The 19417-nt window shown below is 57.5% G+C and overlaps 12 protein-coding genes across 12 annotated transcripts; 5 read left to right on the top strand and 7 right to left on the bottom strand.

The window, feature by feature from the left end:
- Window positions 1–101: 101 nt before the first annotated feature.
- On the top strand, window positions 102–1043 carry OSTLU_29520 (predicted protein; the record flags this gene model as incomplete). Its single annotated transcript, XM_001422693.1, has 1 exon — window positions 102–1043. One exon carries the CDS (start codon window positions 102–104, stop codon window positions 1041–1043), a length of 942 nt encoding a protein of 313 aa, XP_001422730.1.
- A 172-nt stretch (window positions 1044–1215) lies between these two features.
- On the bottom strand, window positions 1216–1650 carry OSTLU_9011 (predicted protein; the record flags this gene model as incomplete). Its single annotated transcript, XM_001422536.1, has 1 exon — window positions 1216–1650. A coding segment is annotated over one exon (435 nt), but the record flags the coding sequence as incomplete, so codon positions are not given.
- A 1061-nt stretch (window positions 1651–2711) lies between these two features.
- On the top strand, window positions 2712–2999 carry OSTLU_13482 (MPT family transporter: inner membrane translocase (import) Tim9; the record flags this gene model as incomplete). The annotated part of the gene is made up of 1 exon (XM_001422692.1): window positions 2712–2999. One exon carries the CDS (start codon window positions 2712–2714, stop codon window positions 2997–2999), a length of 288 nt encoding a protein of 95 aa, XP_001422729.1.
- A 108-nt stretch (window positions 3000–3107) lies between these two features.
- OSTLU_43874 (predicted protein) lies at window positions 3108–4418 on the bottom strand (the record flags this gene model as incomplete). Its single annotated transcript, XM_001422535.1, has 1 exon — window positions 3108–4418. One exon carries the CDS (start codon window positions 4416–4418, stop codon window positions 3108–3110), a length of 1311 nt encoding a protein of 436 aa, XP_001422572.1.
- A 447-nt stretch (window positions 4419–4865) lies between these two features.
- On the bottom strand, window positions 4866–6452 carry OSTLU_2105 (predicted protein; the record flags this gene model as incomplete). The annotated part of the gene is made up of 4 exons (XM_001422534.1): window positions 4866–5513; window positions 5565–5942; window positions 6033–6113; window positions 6186–6452. Coding segments are annotated over 4 exons (1374 nt in total), but the record flags the coding sequence as incomplete, so codon positions are not given.
- Window positions 6453–6953: 501 nt separating this feature from the next.
- OSTLU_29515 (predicted protein) lies at window positions 6954–8219 on the bottom strand (the record flags this gene model as incomplete). The annotated part of the gene is made up of 1 exon (XM_001422533.1): window positions 6954–8219. The coding sequence occupies one exon, from the start codon at window positions 8217–8219 to the stop codon at window positions 6954–6956; it is 1266 nt and encodes a 421-aa protein (XP_001422570.1).
- Window positions 8220–8759: 540 nt separating this feature from the next.
- Window positions 8760–10483, top strand: OSTLU_19070 (predicted protein; the record flags this gene model as incomplete). Its single annotated transcript, XM_001422691.1, has 2 exons — window positions 8760–10404; window positions 10461–10483. 2 exons carry the CDS (start codon window positions 8760–8762, stop codon window positions 10481–10483), a joined length of 1668 nt encoding a protein of 555 aa, XP_001422728.1.
- Window positions 10484–10924: 441 nt separating this feature from the next.
- Window positions 10925–11956, bottom strand: OSTLU_25876 (predicted protein). Its single transcript, XM_001422532.1, has one exon. It carries the CDS (start codon window positions 11917–11919, stop codon window positions 10969–10971), a length of 951 nt encoding a protein of 316 aa, XP_001422569.1. The 5' UTR covers window positions 11920–11956; the 3' UTR covers window positions 10925–10968.
- A 458-nt stretch (window positions 11957–12414) lies between these two features.
- Window positions 12415–13146, top strand: OSTLU_5312 (predicted protein; the record flags this gene model as incomplete). The annotated part of the gene is made up of 1 exon (XM_001422690.1): window positions 12415–13146. A coding segment is annotated over one exon (732 nt), but the record flags the coding sequence as incomplete, so codon positions are not given.
- Window positions 13147–13199: 53 nt separating this feature from the next.
- Window positions 13200–14303, bottom strand: OSTLU_43606 (predicted protein; the record flags this gene model as incomplete). The annotated part of the gene is made up of 1 exon (XM_001422531.1): window positions 13200–14303. The coding sequence occupies one exon, from the start codon at window positions 14301–14303 to the stop codon at window positions 13200–13202; it is 1104 nt and encodes a 367-aa protein (XP_001422568.1).
- A 701-nt stretch (window positions 14304–15004) lies between these two features.
- Window positions 15005–18118, top strand: OSTLU_19066 (predicted protein; the record flags this gene model as incomplete). Its single annotated transcript, XM_001422689.1, has 1 exon — window positions 15005–18118. The coding sequence occupies one exon, from the start codon at window positions 15005–15007 to the stop codon at window positions 18116–18118; it is 3114 nt and encodes a 1037-aa protein (XP_001422726.1).
- Window positions 18117–19187, bottom strand: OSTLU_29509 (predicted protein). The gene has a single exon (XM_001422530.1). The coding sequence runs from the start codon at window positions 18992–18994 to the stop codon at window positions 18221–18223; it is 774 nt and encodes a 257-aa protein (XP_001422567.1). The 5' UTR covers window positions 18995–19187; the 3' UTR covers window positions 18117–18220.
- Window positions 19188–19417: the final 230 nt, after the last annotated feature.

Genomic DNA, 19417 nt, shown 5'->3' with positions numbered 1-19417 from the left:
ACGCGGGTCGCGACGCGGGAGGGAAGAAACGCGCGCGATCGACGGCGACGACGACGGCGACGACGCTCGTCGACTTGGGTGCGCTCGAGGACGTCGTCGTGATGCGACGACCGAGCGCGCGAAATAAGAGCCCGTACGTCGCGGACGTGCGCGTGAAGAGCGATGAAAGCGTCGCGATCGCGCACGTCCCGAATCTGGACTCGGGAGGGAAACTGCGGGAAGGAGCGCGCGCGCTGTGCTCGCGGCAAAAGGGCGTGACGGCGACGACGCTCGGACAGCACGGGACGCCAAAGTGTGAATTGATATGTCGGTTGTTGCGGTGCGAGGAGAGAGAGAACGAACACTTGGGAGGGGTGTGGTTGAGCGCGCATCCGAGCTTGGTGGAGAAAATCGCTCTGGCGCTGTTGGAGAACGGGGCGCTGGACGACCGCCTGCACGCGTCGCCGATCATCAGAGACGAAATCAAGACGCAGAAAACTCTTAAGCGCGAAGTGACGGAGAGCGCGTCGAATTCATACCGACCAGATTTTGCCTTGAAACACGAAGATGGGTCGACGACGATATTGGAGGTGAAGCAAGTCGTCGACACGGATTACGCTAGAGAATTTGTTGAGGCGCAAGCTCGAGAGCAGTCGCCGCACCCCGCGTATTCTCCAAGCGCGAAGAAAGGTGAGCCATACGCGCGCGCGGGAATATTTCCATGGGGAAAACGAGGTCAGAAAGGCCCGGATGGTGAAAAAGTGGTGAGCGCCAGGGCGATCGAGCACTTGCGCGAGCTCAGCGAACTCGCGTCCAAGAGTCCCGACGTCCACCCGGCGGTGCTTTTTATTTGTAGTAGAGCAGACGCAATGGGTATGCGTCCTAACGGTGCGGCGTGCCCATCGTTCGCAAAACATTTATCGCGGGCTCAGCGCAAGGGCGTTCGAGTTTTGGTGCAAAAAGTGCGTTGGGGTGAGGGCGACGATGTCGGAAAAGCTTTCGACGCCGGGCCGCTCGAGCTCTGGCCCGCGCTTGAAGAGGGCGACGAGTTTACGATGAAGTAGGATAGCTTATTTATTTGCGTGCGTTTTGTACATGTTTTACATTTCATTTGGTTCAAAAGTCACATCATCGTGGTCGTCGTTCGTGGTCGTTTCATCGTTGTAAATCTTCGTACTGCCCGTGCTCGTGTTGCTCGAGCGCCGGATTCCTCGCCACTGCTTCTTCGTATTGGCGAATGTGCTCGTCGTAGTTGTAAATTGGAAAGTTCGTCGAAGCTCTCCGTCCCCTCGCTTGAACGAGAGCGGTGTCGTACGCCACCGCAGCTTTCTCGGCAGAATCGTAGAGCCCCAAGTACACGTGTTTGCTTTGCGGGGGCACTCCGACTCTCGCCTCAAACTTCTTAGGCGAGTGTTGCGTGACCCCTCTGTATCCCGAATTACCCCTCGCAAAACCTTCGGAATGTCGGCGAACCTCCATGATCAGTTCATCGAGCGTAAGAGAATCAATGAAACCGATCAAGTTTGCGTAACGAGACTCGGGAAAGTTCATTTTAAGCGGACGCGTTCCTGTTCGAGAGCGATCGCCGATGCGTGCGAGCTTCAACACAATGATATCAAAAGCCTCGGCGGCAAACTCTTCCTCCAGGTGTCCACCTAGGTAAACTTGCCGTCGTGACTCTCTCAACCAGACGTGCGCCTCGTAACGCCCAGACTTGGCGTGGCGGCACACGCCGTTGTACCTCGAAGACCTCGGCTTGCCCCCCGGCGAACGGTACATCATCGGTGACATCGGCTGAGGTAGCGGAGCCATCATCGCTTGCGGGCGTGGTGGTAAAGATTGAGATATCGGCTTTGGCTTCCTCGAACCTGACGTTCTAGTGCCGCTGCGCGATTTTGTCACGCGCCCTCTCGACGTCGACGCCACCCCTGGGCGCGTCGTCGGAAGCTTGTACTGCACCGTGTCCACGTATCCAGATTGTGGAAAGTGTTCACCCGCGTCTTCACTGCCTTGATGAAACCCTCCTTCCACACCGCCTTGCGGTGCGTTCGCGTGATGATGCTGCGCGAACACGTCCTCCCACGCCCCGTTCAGCGTCGCCGGCTCTTCTCGCGCGCTCTCGTCGAACAGGCACAGAAAATCATCATTCGGCACCGCCGCTTCCTCCGTCGCTCCCTCGGGCGCCTTCCCCGCGTCTCCATCTCGCGCGCCCTCGTTTTCTTCCCCCGCGTCCTCCGACCGCGCCCGCGTCGTCCGTCCCCGCGTCTTCATACTCCCCCCACCGAGCCCTTCGCCCTCGCTCTTTCGCCCTCGTCTTCCGCGCGTCTTCTCGCCGTCGTTCGCGCGCGTCGTCCTCGCCCGGCGCGCGCGGTGATGCGACTCAATCTTTCGCGTCGTTCCTCGCCGTCGCGTCGCGCTGTGCCCCGTCCCCGCTCGCGCGCGACGCGTCCGAGCGCGCGCCCTCTCGACGCGCGTGACGTCGGCGCGAAAGATCACACGCGCGCGCGGACGTCTGTATCGTGTGCGCAAACAGTGCGGACGTGCGCGCAATTCGGACATTCGGACACCCGCCCCGCCCGCCCCGGCACATTCGGACGCCCGCGCCTCGGATTTCGCGCGCGATCGAGGGCGCGCCCGAACCCTAGGTCGGGGTCGAAAGGCGGCCCGCGACGGCGGCACCGCAGACGCCGCCGAGCGACGCGGCGACGGACTCGAGCGAAACCGAGGTCGCCATGGACCCAGCCATGCTCGATGGGTTCCCGGAGGAAGACAAGGCGAAGATGATGGGCATGATCGAAGCGATGCAGACGCGAGACAGCCTGAAGATGTATAACAACTTGGTGGAGCGGTGCTTCTCGACGTGCGTGCAGTCGTTTCGGAGGAAAACGCTGGAGAAGGACGAAGAGCGATGCGTGTCGAAGTGCTGCGAAAAGTTCCTGAAGCACTCGGCGCGAACGTCGGTGCGGTTCGCGGAATTAAACGCGCAATCGATGCAACAAATGGGCGGGCCGCCGCAGTAGGTTTCGCGACTCGCGAGAGGGGACGGTAGACAAATTTATCCAATGATTCATATACGATAGCTTGCACCAATTCTATAATAGCTAATACGTCGAAGATGCGCGCGACGCTCACTTGGCGACGGACTTGAGGACGTCAAAGTACGTCGGGAAAGTCTTCTTCGTGCACTTCGGGTCGTTGATGACGACGTCGACGTCGCCGCACGCGGCCAAGGCGAAAGCCATGGCCATGCGGTGATCGTCGTAGGTATCGATGTCAACGTTGGCCTTCATCTTGGCCGGGGGGTCGAGCTTGTGAGGAGGGGTGATGACGCAGTAATCCGCGCCTTCGAAGACGTCGCAACCGAGCTTGCGCAGCTCGGTGCAAATCGCAATCATGCGCTCGGTTTCCTTCACGCGCCAGCTCGCGACATCACGAATGGTAGTGATGCCGTCAGCGAAGAGTGCAGCGACGGCAAGAGTCATCGCAGCGTCGGGCATGGCGTTCATGTTCACATCAATCGCCTTGAGCGGGCCCTTGGGACCGGTGCAGGTGACCGAGTTCGGACCCCACTCGAGCGTCGCGCCCATTTGCTCCATCGTGTACGCAAAGTTTGTGTCGCCTTGGATGCTCTCCGAACCGCAACCGATGACAGTGACGGTACCACCGGTGATGGTGGCACCGGCGAGGAAGTAGGAAGCGGACGAAGCATCGCCTTCAACAAATGCACTGCCCGGGGAGATGTACTTTTGTCCGCCTTGAATCTTAAAGCTCTGGAGGTCGTCCGCCTTTTCTACCTTGACACCGAAGCGTTCCATGAGTGTGATAGTCATCTCAACGTACGGTTTGGAGATGAGCTCATCGACAATTACGATTTCAATCGACCCTTCGCAAAGTGGGGCCGCCATGAGGAGCGCGGTGAGGTATTGCGAGCTCACGGAACCGCTGAGCTCGACGCGACCGCCAGGCAAGCCGTTCGCCTCAACCTTCACCGGCGGGCAACCCGTACCCATCGTGCACTCCGCCTTGACACCAAGCTGAACCAAACCATCAACAAGATCTTGAATTGGTCTTTCACGCATACGCTCGACACCATCGAGGATGAACGTGCCTTTACCCGCCGCAGCCACGGCGGCGGTGAGCGGTCGCATCGCCGTCCCGGCGTTACCGAGGAACAACTCCGCGCCCTCGACCGGGAGCTTACCCCCACAACCGGTGATTTCCAAAATGTTGTTCTCTCTGTCTTCCGTGAAGGACAGCCCCAGAACTTTAAGCGCGTCAACCATGTAACGAATGTCGTCGCTATCCAACAAGTTTTCCACCTTGGTCGTTCCTTCTGCGAGCGCCGCGAGGAGCAGAATGCGGTTTGACAGCGACTTAGACCCCGGCAATCGAACCGTGCCTTCAATTTTCTTCATCGGCTTCAACGTGAGCTGCTCCATGGCACCACCGGCGTTGGCGCGCGTCAACGCGCGAGCACCTCGGCGGCTAGGGCGACGGTGGGCGACGGATGTCACCGCCGGCGCGAGCGCGGGCGTGTTTAACATCGCTTGGCACGACATGACGAGGCGTGCGATGTTGTATTGGAGCAGAGTATCACTTACTTTACGACGACGACGCGCGCGCGACTGTGATGTGGCGGACGATGACGTTTGGAAGATGACGATGAAAAGCTGAGGTTTTCACAGCGTCTGTGGCTGAGTGCGGCGAGGCGTCTACAATTACAAATTCACAAAGCTTCGCGCGCCGACGAGTGAATGCTTCAAGTGTACAAACTCGCGCCTTAACGCGTCAATCTTATCCAACTTGACCTGAAGCTTGGTCTTTTCGTCGATGCTACGACCTAAAATGCCGAAAGTGCCACCGGTTTCCTCGTTTGCGCGCTTCTCCTCCGCTTCGAAGTGGTGCGAGGCGGACTCAAACCAATGCAGCGCATCGAAGGCTTCGTGTTGATCGAGGACGCTCAGCAGGTACACGATCCCAAGTGCTAAACCATCATCGGTGAAAGTGGCGGTCTGTGAATCTTTACCACGTCGCACGAGCTTGTCTTTTGAAGCCAGGATGGTTTCAGCGGCGCTCATCGTGAGCGCTGGAAGCACCAAGTAAAAGTCTTTTAGGTGTTCGTGACCCTTTCGAAGCTCGGTCGAAAAAACCGATACGAGGACTTGAAAATAGTCAGTACCATCGGTACCGCCTGTGCTTAAGGCTTTTAATTCACTCTGCAGATTTTTCAGTGCCGTCTTTGTCCACTCGGACAAACCGTCGGCGTCGAGGCTCTCATCGAGGGCGAACTTCGACCCGCGCGCACTCGGTACAAACTTGGCGGCGTTGGTGCTGTAGTGCATCGCACCGAGACGAACCATGCGAACAAAACCGAGCGCATTACCGATTTCAGTCACTAACACACGGAACTCGTCGATGAACGAAGAGCCGTCCTTCGATAAACCGAGCTTTCGAATGTCGCGCATCACTCGAAGGGCGCGTTCGACTGGGTACTCAAACTTTTCGTCCACAGTCGATGCGCGATATCCTGCTTGCTTTGAGCTTAACTTGATAGTATCACTCTTAGCCTTTGTCTCGGCGTGCACCATTCGAGCTTCTTTCATGAGTTGACTTCTGATGTGGTCGTCAAAGAGAAACTGGTTGAAAATCTGAAATCTTTGCGCCAGGTACTGATAGGCAAAGTTGATGGTCGTGTGCGTGATGCCCGTTCCGTGCGTTCTGATAGAGTTGGCGACATGCCGAATACTTATGGTGTTCAGATGCTTGCGATCGAGCGCCGCGCTCGCCTTCTCGACAAAGCACTGTGTGTTCAAGTTGTAGTTGTACCTCGACACGAAGACGTGGATATTGCGCATCAGCTCCAACACATCCAAGCCTTGTTCGAGCGTCTGGCTCGGAAGCTCAATCTCGGCGCAGCGTAAGCCGTACTTTTCTATCGCAAGATTTCTCATTTCCACGTAAGACTGCGCGCGAATAGATCGTTAGTCGTCGTTTTCGTAAAAGGCAGCTCGCTCGGTTGCGAAGTAGGACAAATTAATTATTTTATCACTCACCTTCCAGTTATGAAGAGCAATCGCCGTGTGATTGTGGAAGGTCTGATTTAAATAACCTTCGACGCGATTACGAATGTCGATCTGTCAACGACGAGGACGAAATCCGGTCAGTTTCAAATTCGCCACAATTAATTAAATAAATAATATTCGCACCTGGTGCTTCAACGTGTAGATTGGCGGCAGATTCGTGAACAACGACAAGTCTCGAACGCCATCCTTGAACGGATTCGTGTTCATGACGCCTGCTATGCGCGCAGAATGAAGATGCAACCTCAAATCTGTCTCAATATCTCGACAAAGCGGTTGAATTATTTCTCGCTCCAGTGACGTTCGAATATAATTGTCAAACGTCGCCACTTCGCTATCGCTCGCTCCAGCACGCATTAATAACGTTTCACAATTGCGAAACGCACTCACAAGCAAAGTAAGACGTCCAGATTCGTTCGGCTTGACGTAAATATCAGCCAAACACACCGGAAATAATTCCCTCGTGAAAAATAAAAAGGAAGTATCACATTGATCTTGAACGCTTTTGCGGTACGTGGAGAGCACTTCTACGAGTTCCACGAACTCAGATGCGAGCACGACATCTTCATCACTGAGAAGACTCGCTCCACGGATCGCATCGAGGCAGATTCGAAGAACATGCATCCTTTTTCGAGTCGCCGGCCCAGACAAAACATGCACTAAATAAATGAAATAATTAATTTAATTTGTACGTCATCTAGACGGAGAATGAAAAGCTTACCTGCGATATTGACCGTCGCGAGGGTGTCCTGTTTATTGTTTTCGGCTTTTCCCGACGAAATTTGAGCCTTTAAGCGTTCCCATCCACTCGACGTCGTCGTCGTCGAAATTTTGTTTTCTAATAATTCCCGAGTAGGAACCTGCGTGAAAAGGTCAGATGTGAGCCGATCGATCTCAGAAGCGTTTCAAACGTACCATCATGCGATGTATTCTATCTGCTAGAAATTTCAGCACGTGCTGCACTTCCAAACTCAAATTGAGATTTTGAGTGAAAGCTTCGCACATGGCTTGCAACATTTCCACGGCGCGAGCGATGAGTCGCACCCGCCGCTTCGTGACCGGGGCCTCCAGAGACACGTGGAGGTGTATGATCTCCTGAGTATAGTGGCGCAGTCGATTTACCAGTCTCATACCCTCCTGAAACAAACTCGTGCGAGCGTTCATTGTGCTCGATAAGCTATGCGAGACGTTTGGTGTCGCCGTAAACTTGGTGAGCCAGGCGACTGAAGCCGACAACAAATCGAGGAGCTTCGCAGGGAAAGTCTCATCCAGAGTCTCGAGCGTCTCTCGACGAAACGAGATCACTGATTCTAAACCATTATCAGGAAAGCACTCTCGTGCGGCTGGAGATAGATGCGCTTCTAGTATTGCCCCTGGACACACTGAAACCGTCGTCGTCACCGACACCAGCACGCACACCTTGTAGACTTCCCACGCCTTCATGCAGAGTTTTCTATCGGCTATATCGGGAACTAATCCTGAATGAAGCATAGTCAAGCAAAGACACGACAGCAGTGTGCGTTTATCGTTCAACCGCTCCGAGTCGGTATTCAATCGAGCCGTCGTGCTTTCGAGAAGCTCGAGAGTTGTGCCGGCGAGCTCCTTGATAAATCGATCAGGTTGTTCGGTTTCTGTGAGCTGTGTGAGCACTGAGGCAAAGAATGAAGATGAGAGCAATTGATTTTCGATGATCGCAACCGCCGAATCCAAGCTCACGACGTCGACTTCGTTCATGCCGAACTGCTCGGGATTGGCTCGAAGGAGCAGCACCACGCGTTTGAAATTCATCAGCGCCGACCGCAACGCCCTATTGTTCCTAACCACCTCATCAATTCCGACTCCAATTGCTAGTGCACGACCGAGCATATCGAATGACCACGCCAAACGCACAGTTTGATACGGCGTGTATGCCGCGAACGTCGAATACACCACCGTGAGTTGCGTGAACAAGTTACACACGACCGCTCTGACTTGATCCATGAATAACAGTGCGTCTTGAAGCGGCTCTAATTTCCCAACGAATGCATCTCGTAACTCTGCATCGGACATCACGTCCGCATCATTCGCTCTCTCGCCGAAAGTCGTAAGCATCGGATAAATTGTTTCGTCTGCCACGGCGCTCAACCGCTCGACTTCGCCGCCTAAATGCGCTAAAATCATCGTCGTCTTGCTCAACAGCGCATTTTCGCACGTGACGAGATCTTCAATCCGTATATTTTCGCGCGGATCGCCGTTCAGGACGATCGCATCCTTCGCCCCGTTCCCGCTCGCGCGCGGCCCGCGATTTGAAACACCCTCCTCCCCCAAGTTGTCTGCGGTCTCCCTCGTCTTCTGCGCCCACGTCTCGACGTACTCGAGGAAGCCATCGAGCGTTTCGCGTATCACCGCACTCGCGTTCTCAGCGTATTCTTCAGGCACGTCGTTCTCGCTCGTAGACGCCGCGTCATCGCTTCGTTTCGTCGCCGATGGTCGTTGGTCCCGTCGGTCCTCCTCCTCCGCGACGTCGCGCGGCGACGCGAGGCTCGCGGTCGTCATCGCGCGGTCGAGCGTCAGAATTCGACGACTGACGACGTCGCCCTCGCTCGAGCGCTCGCTCGCGCCGCCTCTCGCGTCGCTTCGCCGCGCCCGCGGTCGACGTGTGCGGACGAGCGCTGCAGACGCGCGCGCGCGGACGTCGACGCGTCGAGGCGCGACGACGCGATGCAGCACGACGCGTGGAATGACGACACGATCGGCGGTGCGTCGGTGTCGGGGAAGCGATCGCGATCGAAGCGCATGGTGCGCGCGAGGAAACGCGCGAGGGCGCTCGAGGCGGCGGCGAAAGCGACGAGGAACGACGATGACGCTGATGACGCTGGGCGACGAAACAGCGCGAACGAGGCGACGACGACGACAGAAACGATCATGCTTCCGCGGACGTCCGCGCCTTGGTTCTCGCGCACGCTTTCGGTGCACGAGGAGACGTCGTTTGAGACGTACTACAGACGACAGGGCATAGTGGACGAGGGCGAGTGGAGAGACTTTTTGAGGTACCTTCGATTGCCTTTACCGGTGACATTTAGGATGAACGTTATGGCGTCGAGACGAGAAGAAGTGCGCGAAGCGCTGAACGTGGCGAAACACTTTCTGCAAAACGCGAGAGAAACGAGGGACGACCGGGGACGGTTGATACCGCCGCCAACACGCCTGCCGTGGTGTGACGGATGGCAGCTCGGCGTGGACAAGATGAGCCTGAAGTTCTCTCGAAATCCAATGTTGAGAGATTTGCAGCGTTGGTTGGTGAAGTGCAACAATACCGGCGTTCTCACTCGACAGGCGGTGGATTCCATGGTTCCCGCGGCAATTTTACAAGTCGAGCCGCACCATCGCGTGCTCGACCTTTGCGCAAGTCCTGGATCGAAAACTACGCAGGCACTTGAGGCACTCAACGTCAATGGAGAGGAAGGATCGGCGTCTGGATGCGTCATCGCGAACGATATTAATCCGATGCGATGTTATTTCCTAGTACGACGCTGTGCAGCGCTTCGCAACGCCACTGCGAATTTGATGGTGACGACGCACCAAGCTCAATGGTATCCAAATATCAACGTACCTACCACCGATAAGGCATTGACTGAACGCGGAGGAAGATATCCAGAAGGCTCTTACGATCGTATCATTTGTGATGTTCCGTGCAGTGGTGACGGAACGCTTAGGAAAAACCCACAGATTTGGTCCGAATGGCGCCCCGAATTCGCCATGGGCCTTCACAAGCTACAGCTACGCATTGCGCAGCGTGGCGCGGCACTCCTTAATGTTGGTGGATATATGGTTTACAGTACGTGCTCATTCAACCCAGTGGAAAACGAGGCTGTCGTCGCAGAGCTCATCAAACGGTGCGGTGGAGCGCTAGAAATTGTCGACGCTTCTGATCGAATTCCCGAGTTACTGCGCAGACCGGGAATATCGACTTGGAACGTGATGACCATGGTCGAAGGGAACGTAGTAGAATATCCAAAGTACGAGGATAGTCAAGCTTCGACCGTGCCCATTGGATTGAAGCGAAAGTTTGCGAAATCGATGTGGCCGCCGGCGCAGTCGCTGGCGCGAATGGGCCATCTCGGAAAACGCATCAAGTCGACGGCGATCCCATTGCAGCACTGCATGAGGCTCGTACCTCACTTACAAGACATGGGCGGATTTTTTGCAGTCTTATTGAAAAAGGTGGCGCCGATTCCCGGACCACAGGCGAAGGAGTCGACCGCAGAAAAAGTCGACCGCGCTTATGAGCGCACGGAACCAAAGCACGTCTACTCAAAAGTTTCGAGCACATTGGTGAAAAAGTTGGCAAAAGAGTTTGGTCTTGGTGATAAATTCTCGGAAAAAATCGCCCCTTGCCTCTACGCGCGCTCAAATCAACAGAAGTCTATCGTGTATATCGCTGAAGGAGTCAAGAAGCACTGCATAGATTCACCTGGCGCAAAGCGAATGAGCTGCGTTTGGTCGGGTGTCAAGATTTGGGAGCAATCAGAGCGTGATGACTTTTATATGCTGACTCAAGATGGCATGCATATCATTGAGCCGTTAATGAACACGAAGCGGAAAATTGAATTGTCTCGATCGGAGCTGAAAAAGGTTCTTGAAGCGCTCGGCCGCGAAGTCCCAGTGGACTTGTTTGCGCCGAATTCGCGCGCAGCGATTCGGGCTTTATCTCCTGGTTCGCTCGTCGTATCGTTAAAAGGCGGTAACAGAACTTTAAATCTGCCAATTGTGATCAATTATACCGCCAACGATGCGCTCAAGTTGATCTGGAGATTCAGAAAAGGATTGGAACAAGCGCCGAAAGTGCAGATTCGCTCGCTCCTCACAGCTCTGGACGCTCTCGTACAAACGTAGAAGTATATTGCACTCGCTAGTAGACTAGTTGTAGTTAGTTGTGTGTTTCTTCGGATAGCTTTTCGATCGCTTTCTTCGCGGCTACGTGAAAGTTCTCCGCCTGAGATTGCGCGTTTGATGCCGCCGCGCGCATCTTCAGAGCAAACGTGCTCATCTTTGCGTCGGCACCAGACGCCGCGTTTACGCACGTAAACGACACCCCCTTGCCCCCTTCCATCAACTGAAACTTTTGACCTTTGAAAAGCGCCGCGTTGAGCATCAGACGAAAGTTTCCCTTAGCTCGCATGACGAGTCGAGAGCCGTTTTCACCCTCGTTGAGCCTCACGTCTCCTCGGCCGCGCTCGACCCAACGCGACCCATTCTCGGCGTCGTTGACGTACTCAAACAGCGCGCCTTCGGTGCGAAACGCACACGTTTCACCTTCCTCACCAGTTTTCGTCTCGATGACTTCCAACTCCACCACTGGCTTGATAGAATCGTTCGCGACTTCGCGCTCTGGGTCGTCGTCGCCCTCTTCGTCCTCCTCCGTCGTCGTTTCCTTCTTCTTCCCCGCCCCGAACAGCGCCACGGGCGCGGCCACCGCGCCACCGAACACTGGCGTCGCCGCTTTCGACGCGAATCCACCCGTTCCAGCGCTCGCGCTCGCCGCGGCGAACCCTCCGAATCCCCCTCCGCTCGCCGCCGCGCTCTTCAAACCGCCGAAGCCGCCGAAGCCCGCGTTCGCGAGCGCGCTCCCGAACCCGCTCGTCGTCGCTTTCGCCGCGTCCTCGCTCGCGACGTCGTTCGTCTTCCCCTCGTTCGTTTTCCCGTCCTCGCGCGCGTCGTCACCGCCGCGCTCGTCGTCCGTCGTCGTCTTCCCACCGTCGCGTCGCCCGTTCGCCTCGTCGTCGTCGTCGTCGCGTCGCGCGCGTTTCTCGCCGACCCGCGGTTCGCGCGTCGCCGCCGCCGCCGCCGTCGTCGTCGTCGTCGCGCCCTCGCTCGTCATCGCGACGCGTCCCGGACGCGCGGCGCGACGCGCGTCGCCGCTCGATCTGGCGCCGCGCGGGCGTCGCGGCGTCTCCAGGACGATGCGATTTCGACCCAGCGTCTCCAGGACGACGCGACGCGATGCGGCGTCTCCGGCGTCGCCGATGTCGTCACGGTGCGGCGCATGACGATCGACGCGCGCGCGCTGCGAGACGCGTTCGCGCGCGTCGACGCCGCGACGACGACGCCCGCGCGCGCGCGATTCGACGCGCGACTGCGCGCGGGCGCGGCGCAGGTGGCGTCGCACGAGGACGAGCTCGCGACGACGTGCGCGACGAGCGCGATGCCGACGGAGACGCTGCGGCGCGAGGGAGAGAGAACGGTGATGCGATTGAGCGCGACGACGGCGAGGGAGAGGGAGAGGGAGGCGACGGACGGGACGACGGCGACGACGGCGACGACGGGCGCGGACGAGGGGGACGGCGTGAGTCTGGAGGACGCCACGCTGCTCGCGCTCTTGCGCTGGTTCAAGGAAGATTTTTTCGAGTGGGTGGATAAACCGAAGTGCGAAAAGTGCGGGAACGCGGAGACGAGGTTGAAACGCACCGATCAAGGCGAAGCGCTGCGCGCGGAAGAGCGCGAGGGCGAAGCGAGTCGCGCGGAGGTGTACGAGTGCTCGACGTGTCGCGCCGAGACGCGATTTCCGCGGTATAATTCCGCAATCAAACTGCTCGACACGCGTCGCGGTAGATGCGGGGAGTGGGCGAACGCGTTCACGCTGTGCTGCCGAGCGATGGGGTATCGCGCGCGTTGGGTCCTCGACTGGACCGACCACGTGTGGACCGAGGTGTATTCGGAACGCCAAAAGCGGTGGTTACACTGCGATCCTTGCGAGAACGTGTGCGATAAGCCGTTGCTGTACGAACAGGGTTGGGGCAAACAATTGTCGTACGTCATCGCCTTTTCAGTCGAAGGCGTGGTGGATGTGACTAAACGTTACACGAAGGATATGAAGCCGCTCTACCGTCGTCGCGGCGAGGTGTACGAGCCGTGGCTCAAGAGTCGCTGCGACGCCCTGACGCGCGAGCTCAGGATGCAAATACCGGCGAATGAGGTGAAAGAGCTCGAGGCCCAAGATGCGATGGAGTCGCTCGAGCTCGATAAACCAGCCGTAGACATCGGGGAATCGCTGCCTGGAAGGCAAACGGGAAGCTTCTCGTGGCGAGCAGCGCGAGGCGAGCTAGGAAATCAACAGTAATAGAATCAATAGCGATGAATCAATTAAAGCAAGCAAGCAGTCTAAATTCGCAAGCGTTTAGGCCCTCTTAAGGAGTGCATTAAGGCTAAGACAACGGTGAACAGAGTTAACGCTCCCGCTTGGTGCGCCGAGCCGAGCTCGACGGGCACATGATGAAGGAGCGTGGTGACTCCGAGAGTCACCTGCCCCGCGGTCGTGGCGAGGAGGGCGTGGAGAAGCATTCTAGTTCTCGGATGCAATGCGGTAGAATTTCGATGACCGAGCCAAACGGCTGATACGCTCGCCAAGGTGGTCAAGGCGAGGACGCGATGATCAAACTGCACCGCGGCGGTGTTTTCAAAGAAATTTCTCCAGCCTTTCTGCTCCCACTGGTCGAGGTACTCTTCTGGAATCCAGCGTCCGCCCATCAAAGGAAATGTGTTGTAAGCACGACCTGCATCCATGCCCGCGACGTAAGCTCCAGAGATGGCCGTCACGCCGATTAGACCGGCGAGCGGGTGCACCACGCGATGCAAACGCTTCGTCGCGTCGATGAGCGCCTTGCTCGCTCCAGCGCTTTGACTCGGCGAAACGGGATAGATGACGTTCAAAGTCGTCCAAAGCATACCGGTGTAAATGGTAAACGCTCCCGTCAAGTGTGTGGCGAGTCGATACGGACTCACTCGCGGCACGTCGTACGAAAACTCTTGCTCCTCGAGACCGCTCTTCACCATCCACCAGCCAATCATGCCTTGCGCCGCGCCGAGAACGAAGAAGACTCCCAATCGCTTCGCCAACGCCGAGGTGACGTACCCTTTCGACGCAAAGTACGCGAGCGGGGCGACGAAGTACAACCCCAAAACGCGCCCCCACATGCGGTGCCCGTACTCCATCCAATAAATAAATTTGTACTCCTCCACCGTCATCCCCAAGTTCGACTTCTTGTACTCTGGGCTTTGCTTGTACTTTTCAAACTCTTTCGCCCAATCCTCGTCCGTGAGCGGTGGATGCTCGTACTCAAACTTCCAATCCGTCATCGACAATCCGCTCCTCGTCAGCCTCGTCATCCCTCCCAGGACGACCATGGAGAACACCCACGCGCACCCTCCGCCGAGCCACCACGCCACCCGTCGCGTCGCCCGTTCGCCTCCGACGACCAACGTCATCGACGGCGTCGCCTGCGCCGTCGTCGCCATCGTCGACCGCATCCTTCTCACCATCGCTCGCGTCGCCGCGCTCGCCATCGCCGCGTTCGTCGCCGCGTTCGTCGCCGCGTTCGTCGTCGCGTTCGCGCTCGTCGCGTCCCATCCGCGCCGTCCGAGCGACGTAAACTCGCGCACCGCGCGTCGACTCGCGCTCGCGCGCGCGCGCGTCACCGTCTCGCGTCCCATCGTCATCGTCATCGGCATCGGCATCGCGCGTCGCCGCGCCGTCGTCGTCGTCGTCGTCGTCGTCGTCGTCGTCGTCGTCGTCGCGACGCCTCGCGTCGTCGTCGTCATCAATCGCGCGAGCGCGCGCGCGCGCGCCATGCCGACTCGCGCGTGGGCGCCGTCGAGTGTAGGCGCGCCGCCGACGCGAGCGCCGACGTCGACGCGTTCGTCCGCGCCGCGCTTTGTCGAGTTCCGCGCGCGTCCGTGTGCGCGTCCGTCGGATTCAGACGGCGCGTCGGATTCAAACGACGACGCCGCGCGCGACACTCGACGACGCCGACCGACGACGCGCGATGTCGACGCCGCGCGCGATCGTCGACGCGGCGTGGACGCGCGAGAACCTCGCGCGAGCGATGCGATGCGTGGCGAACGGACGAGGGATGACGCGAGACGACGACGCGCGATGTCGACGACGCGCGCTCGAGGGCGCGCGCGCGATGGCGACGGCGACGAGGGACGACGACGACGACGAGGCGCTCGAAATCGTCGCGCGGGCGTGTTGCGAAGCGATGATGCGGACGTGCGACGATGCAACGGACGGACGGGCGGACGAGGACGAGGAAACGGCGGAGGAGAGGGAGACGGAGACGGAGACGTGGTTGGGGACGCTGTGCGCGACGGCGTCGACGAGCGGGCGGGCGCTCGAACGGGCGCTCGAAGCGACGCGAAGGGCGGCGGCGATGGACGAGAGGTTCACGACGCGCGTGTGCGAAGAGTACGACGCGAGCGTGCGTCGGTTAGGGGACGCGAAGGATGCGACGTTGGCGGTGTTGATCGAGGCGAGGGCGTGGGGACGCGCGCGAGAGGCGAGCGCGAGCGCGAGCGACGTCGAGCGAGCGCTGAGAGCGTGTGATGCGAGATCGTTGGAGAGCATGGCGAAATACGTGCTCGAGGAGGTGAAAGAAAGCGACGCACACGTATTGCGAGCGATCGCGCGCAGAGATTCGGAGATTTGCGTGGAAATTCTCGGCGCGTTGTTGTCTCGGCTGTCGACGGGCGTTCAAACGCGCGCGGCGCTTCGCGCGCTCGAGGAGATTGTCCAGATGGACGCGGCGCCGCACGTCGACAGAATGTCGAGTGAAATTCAGCGAGCGGTTGAATATTTACCCCAGTTGAGCGTCAAAGAGGGGGGAGATATCGCGCGCAGGGCGGTAGCGGCGCTCTCCAAAATCTCTGGCGTCGCGCCGGTGATGGCTTTGTTCGAAAGCGTCGAGGACGACTGCTCGAAAACTATTTTAGGCTTGCAAATGCTCGGTGACATGATGCGAGCCGGCAATCATCTTGACGCAGGTATCGCGGCTTTAGAACGCGCGATGGTGGATGACCGCTCGAGTGTCCGACAACACGCTTTCGTCGTCGCGACGACGTTGATTACGAGCGAGTCCATTGCGGACGAAGCGATGCTGCAAAAGGCTGAGGCAGAAGCAAAGGTTGACGCCATCTTATCGATCAATGAAATCTTGAGAGCGTTATCGCAGCGAAGAGAGACCCCTACGCTGAGTTTTGCGACGATTCAATCCCTCACGAGCTCGCTCGGATTGATTTTGGCGCTCGACGTGAGCGGCAAATCTGTCAAGAATAGAGAAATTTTGCGGAACTCGCTTCGATTGCTATCGGCTCTGAGCGAGTGTCTCATCCTTCAAGCCGAGTCAGCCAGAGACACAGATGGTGAACAAATCAACTTCGTCGACGCCGATGCTTTCGATGATGCAAACGACAAAGTGGAGTCGCACGTATTGGCTAAACTTGTACCAGTCGTTGAAGTCGTCCTCGATTCCATGCTGTCGTACTCGACGTGGTTCAAGGAGATGTTGGAACAATTAGAACACCCTAAGATCGACGAGGGTACGAGCGAGACGCTGGAGAGTTGGATCACGCGATTACTTTTCATGCATCTTCAGCTCAGTTGCGGTTCTGAGAACACGCGGGCTGGGAACGTGTCATCTGCTTTGTGCATTGATAGTTGCGTCAGGCTCTCGTCTGACGATGCGGAATGGTCTCCGGAATTGCAGCGTCACATCACGCAAATTTGTGCCCACACGTTGCGCGTGGCGCGCGTTTCTTCCGGTGATATGCGTGCTTCTAATCAGTACGCGACACTTATGAATACATGCGCGCGTCAATGCGTCGAAACATTGCGAGACAACTGGTTTGCTTTCGATAAGAAGGAATTGGCGCCGAACTCAGATTTGTGGTCGACAAAGACCACTTTGGATGCTCTTCAAACGCTCAGAGCGCTGTGCGAACTCGCTGTCAGCCGTAATGCGTCGTACGGACCAGATCTTGGCGTTTTACAAGACTTGATGCGCGCTTCTTTCACGGATGATGAATTAGAAAACGCCGCAAAGGAAGTCGCGTCTTACGGTAAACCTCATCTTGCGAGAAGTGATTACGAAGCCGCCGGACGCGCAGGCGTAGAGGCCCCAGTCTCAGGTGTTGTTGCCGCGCTCGTGACATCTTTGCACCATCAGCTCCAAGAGACGTATAATTCACGCACCGTGATCGATACGTGGGATCGGATCATCAATGAAGTTTTGAACTTGCTGGACACTATGCTGCCATTGGTGGAAAATGCAGACTTGGCGTCGGCTTCTGTCGTCATGCTTGAGGACGATATTATTCAATTGCGTGAGTTGCCCATCGAGCCTACGTGTCACATCGCTTGCACGATCTTACAGTATCATCGTCGACGATTCCCTCTGCCAGATTGCGTCAAGACCGCGTCAGAGATGTTGAAAATGGCCTTGAGCTATTCCTTGACATCCATACCCGATGAGCTCAACGATTTGCTCAGTGTCTTGAATGAAATCGTCACAGATTTATCATCTGACAACGATCAGCACGGTAAAATTGAGAAACAAGATGCGTTCATCGCTCTGACGACGATTCTAGTCAAGTCGGGTGATATATTGTGGCGCCATGTGCACTCAAAGCAGAAGTCGTTGGACGACGTCGAGGCAAACTTCGTGTCGTTGGCTACGCATTCATTCGAACGTTGCATTTCCGCGGCTTCGAAGCTTTCGCGCACGGATGGAAATCAAAAACATTTGGAAAGTCAACGTCGAAATGCATCGTTAGTCCTCGCTGGCATTCGCTTGCATCACAACACGGATAAGATGTCACATCTGTACGACGTCAAGGTGCTCAGGTCGTTTGAACTCAAACGACGACAGTTTATGGTTGTTTGCGCCGGAGTTTTCACCAACTTAAGGGCGCTTCAGCTCGTGAAGAACAGTGGCACGCCGCTTGATCGCGGTTTAGTGGCTATTGGTAACGCGCTCGCGATGGATGACATCGAACTCTACAGCGAAAATTTGTCGCGTCTCGGTGAGAGCGTGCAAAACGTCGACGGAGAGGTGTTGAAATGCTGCCCGTCGAACGTTTCGTCTCGGGAAAATTCTGCATCAAAGCCTCGTAAACGCATACGAAATCCTTACTTGGACGCCGTCGTGGCGCAAGAAGGCGGCGCGCAAGATGAGTATGACGATATGGCGGATTTCATCGTGTGTAAACCTGGACGAGATTACCGCACCGTACTCGGGCTCACGTGATTCGTTTTCTGCGATCACAAATTACAAATGATCACAAATTACTAGGACTAGGATATTTTAGGTACAATTGTAAATCATGTCGATTTGTCATAAGACAATTGGTTACGCCACAGGGGCGCGCAAGGTGACGTCTTCTCCTTCTTCGCTCGCCGGCATGAAGGGCATGGGCACGGTCCACGCCGCGACGCCGCTCGCCGATTTCGTGGACACCATGCCATCCGCGGGAGACGCAAACGGCATGCTCGTCAAGAAACCTTGTAACTGTGCCTCGATGCGAAGCTTCTCTCGCAATAAATGCGTCTTTTCTTGCATGAGTTGATCGCGTTCCGCAGCGAGCTTTTGGGTGAGCTCCGTCTTTAGCAGGTTATCCTCTTGGAATCGCATGATCATGTTCGCTAACCTCGCGTGTTCGACACGCAGTCGCTTGATCAACTCCGTCGCCGCGAACACCACCGTCGCCTTCGACTGCGACTCACCCTGCGACTCACCCGGTTCGAGCACCGCGCTGAGCTCCTCAAAGCGACTGTTCAAAACGTCGCGTCGACGCTTCTCCCGCGTGCTCTTCGTCTTCTTCGCCCCTTCGCTCAACACATTCGAGCGTCCCGTCGCCGTGGTCGCCGCCGCCGTGGTCGCCGCCACCGAGGTCGCCGCCACCGAGGTCGCCGTCACCGCGACGCGTTCATCCTGACTCCCGTCAGCCTCCTCCGTCGCCTTTCGTTTCGTCCCCGCCGCTCGAACCCTAGGGCCCTCACCCCCGATCACCTCCGTCGGCACGTCCGCGAACGCGTTCGCGCCGTCGAACGCCCCGACGTCATCCGCGTCAAAGGAGTCAAAAAAGTCGCTCAACCAATCCGCCGTCGGCGTCGCGCCGTCCATCGCGCGCGCGTCGCCGATCGCGCTCGTCGTCCTCTGATCGCGAGGGTTTCCAACGTCTCGCGATCGACGTCCGTCGACGCGCGTTCGTCGGCGCGCGCGCGCGGTGCACCGCGCGCGCGAGAGAGACGTTGACGTGCGCGGTCGTCCGTCGTTCGACGCGTTCGTGCGCTCGCGGATCGCGACGACCGTCGTCGTGTGCGGACGAGCCGGCCGCGCGCGCGGCACCCGCGCCGCCGATCCGACCGCCGCGGTCGGTCGGACCGCGTCGGATTTCGATCGAGATGGCGTCGCGGCGGGTTGGGCTGACTGTTTGCTCGTACGCGTTACAAGGCGCGCTCCGAAAATGCGCGGGAACGAATCTTTTGTCCGACTTTTTCGTGAATCATAAAACTTCACATCGGGTTGGGCTGACTGTTTGCTCGT

The sequence above is a fragment of the Ostreococcus lucimarinus genome, chromosome 20 (genome assembly GCF_000092065.1).
Source record: "Ostreococcus lucimarinus CCE9901 chromosome 20, complete sequence".
NCBI lineage: Eukaryota > Viridiplantae > Chlorophyta > Mamiellophyceae > Mamiellales > Bathycoccaceae > Ostreococcus > Ostreococcus sp. 'lucimarinus'.
This window is presented reverse-complemented; position numbering and strand designations above follow the sequence as displayed.

Coding starts and splice junctions, on each gene's coding strand:
- OSTLU_25876 (XM_001422532.1), bottom strand. CDS start 11,919: ATGACGAGCGAGGGCGCGACGACGACGACGACGGCGGCGGCGGCGGCG.
- OSTLU_29509 (XM_001422530.1), bottom strand. CDS start 18,994: ATGGACGGCGCGACGCCGACGGCGGATTGGTTGAGCGACTTTTTTGAC.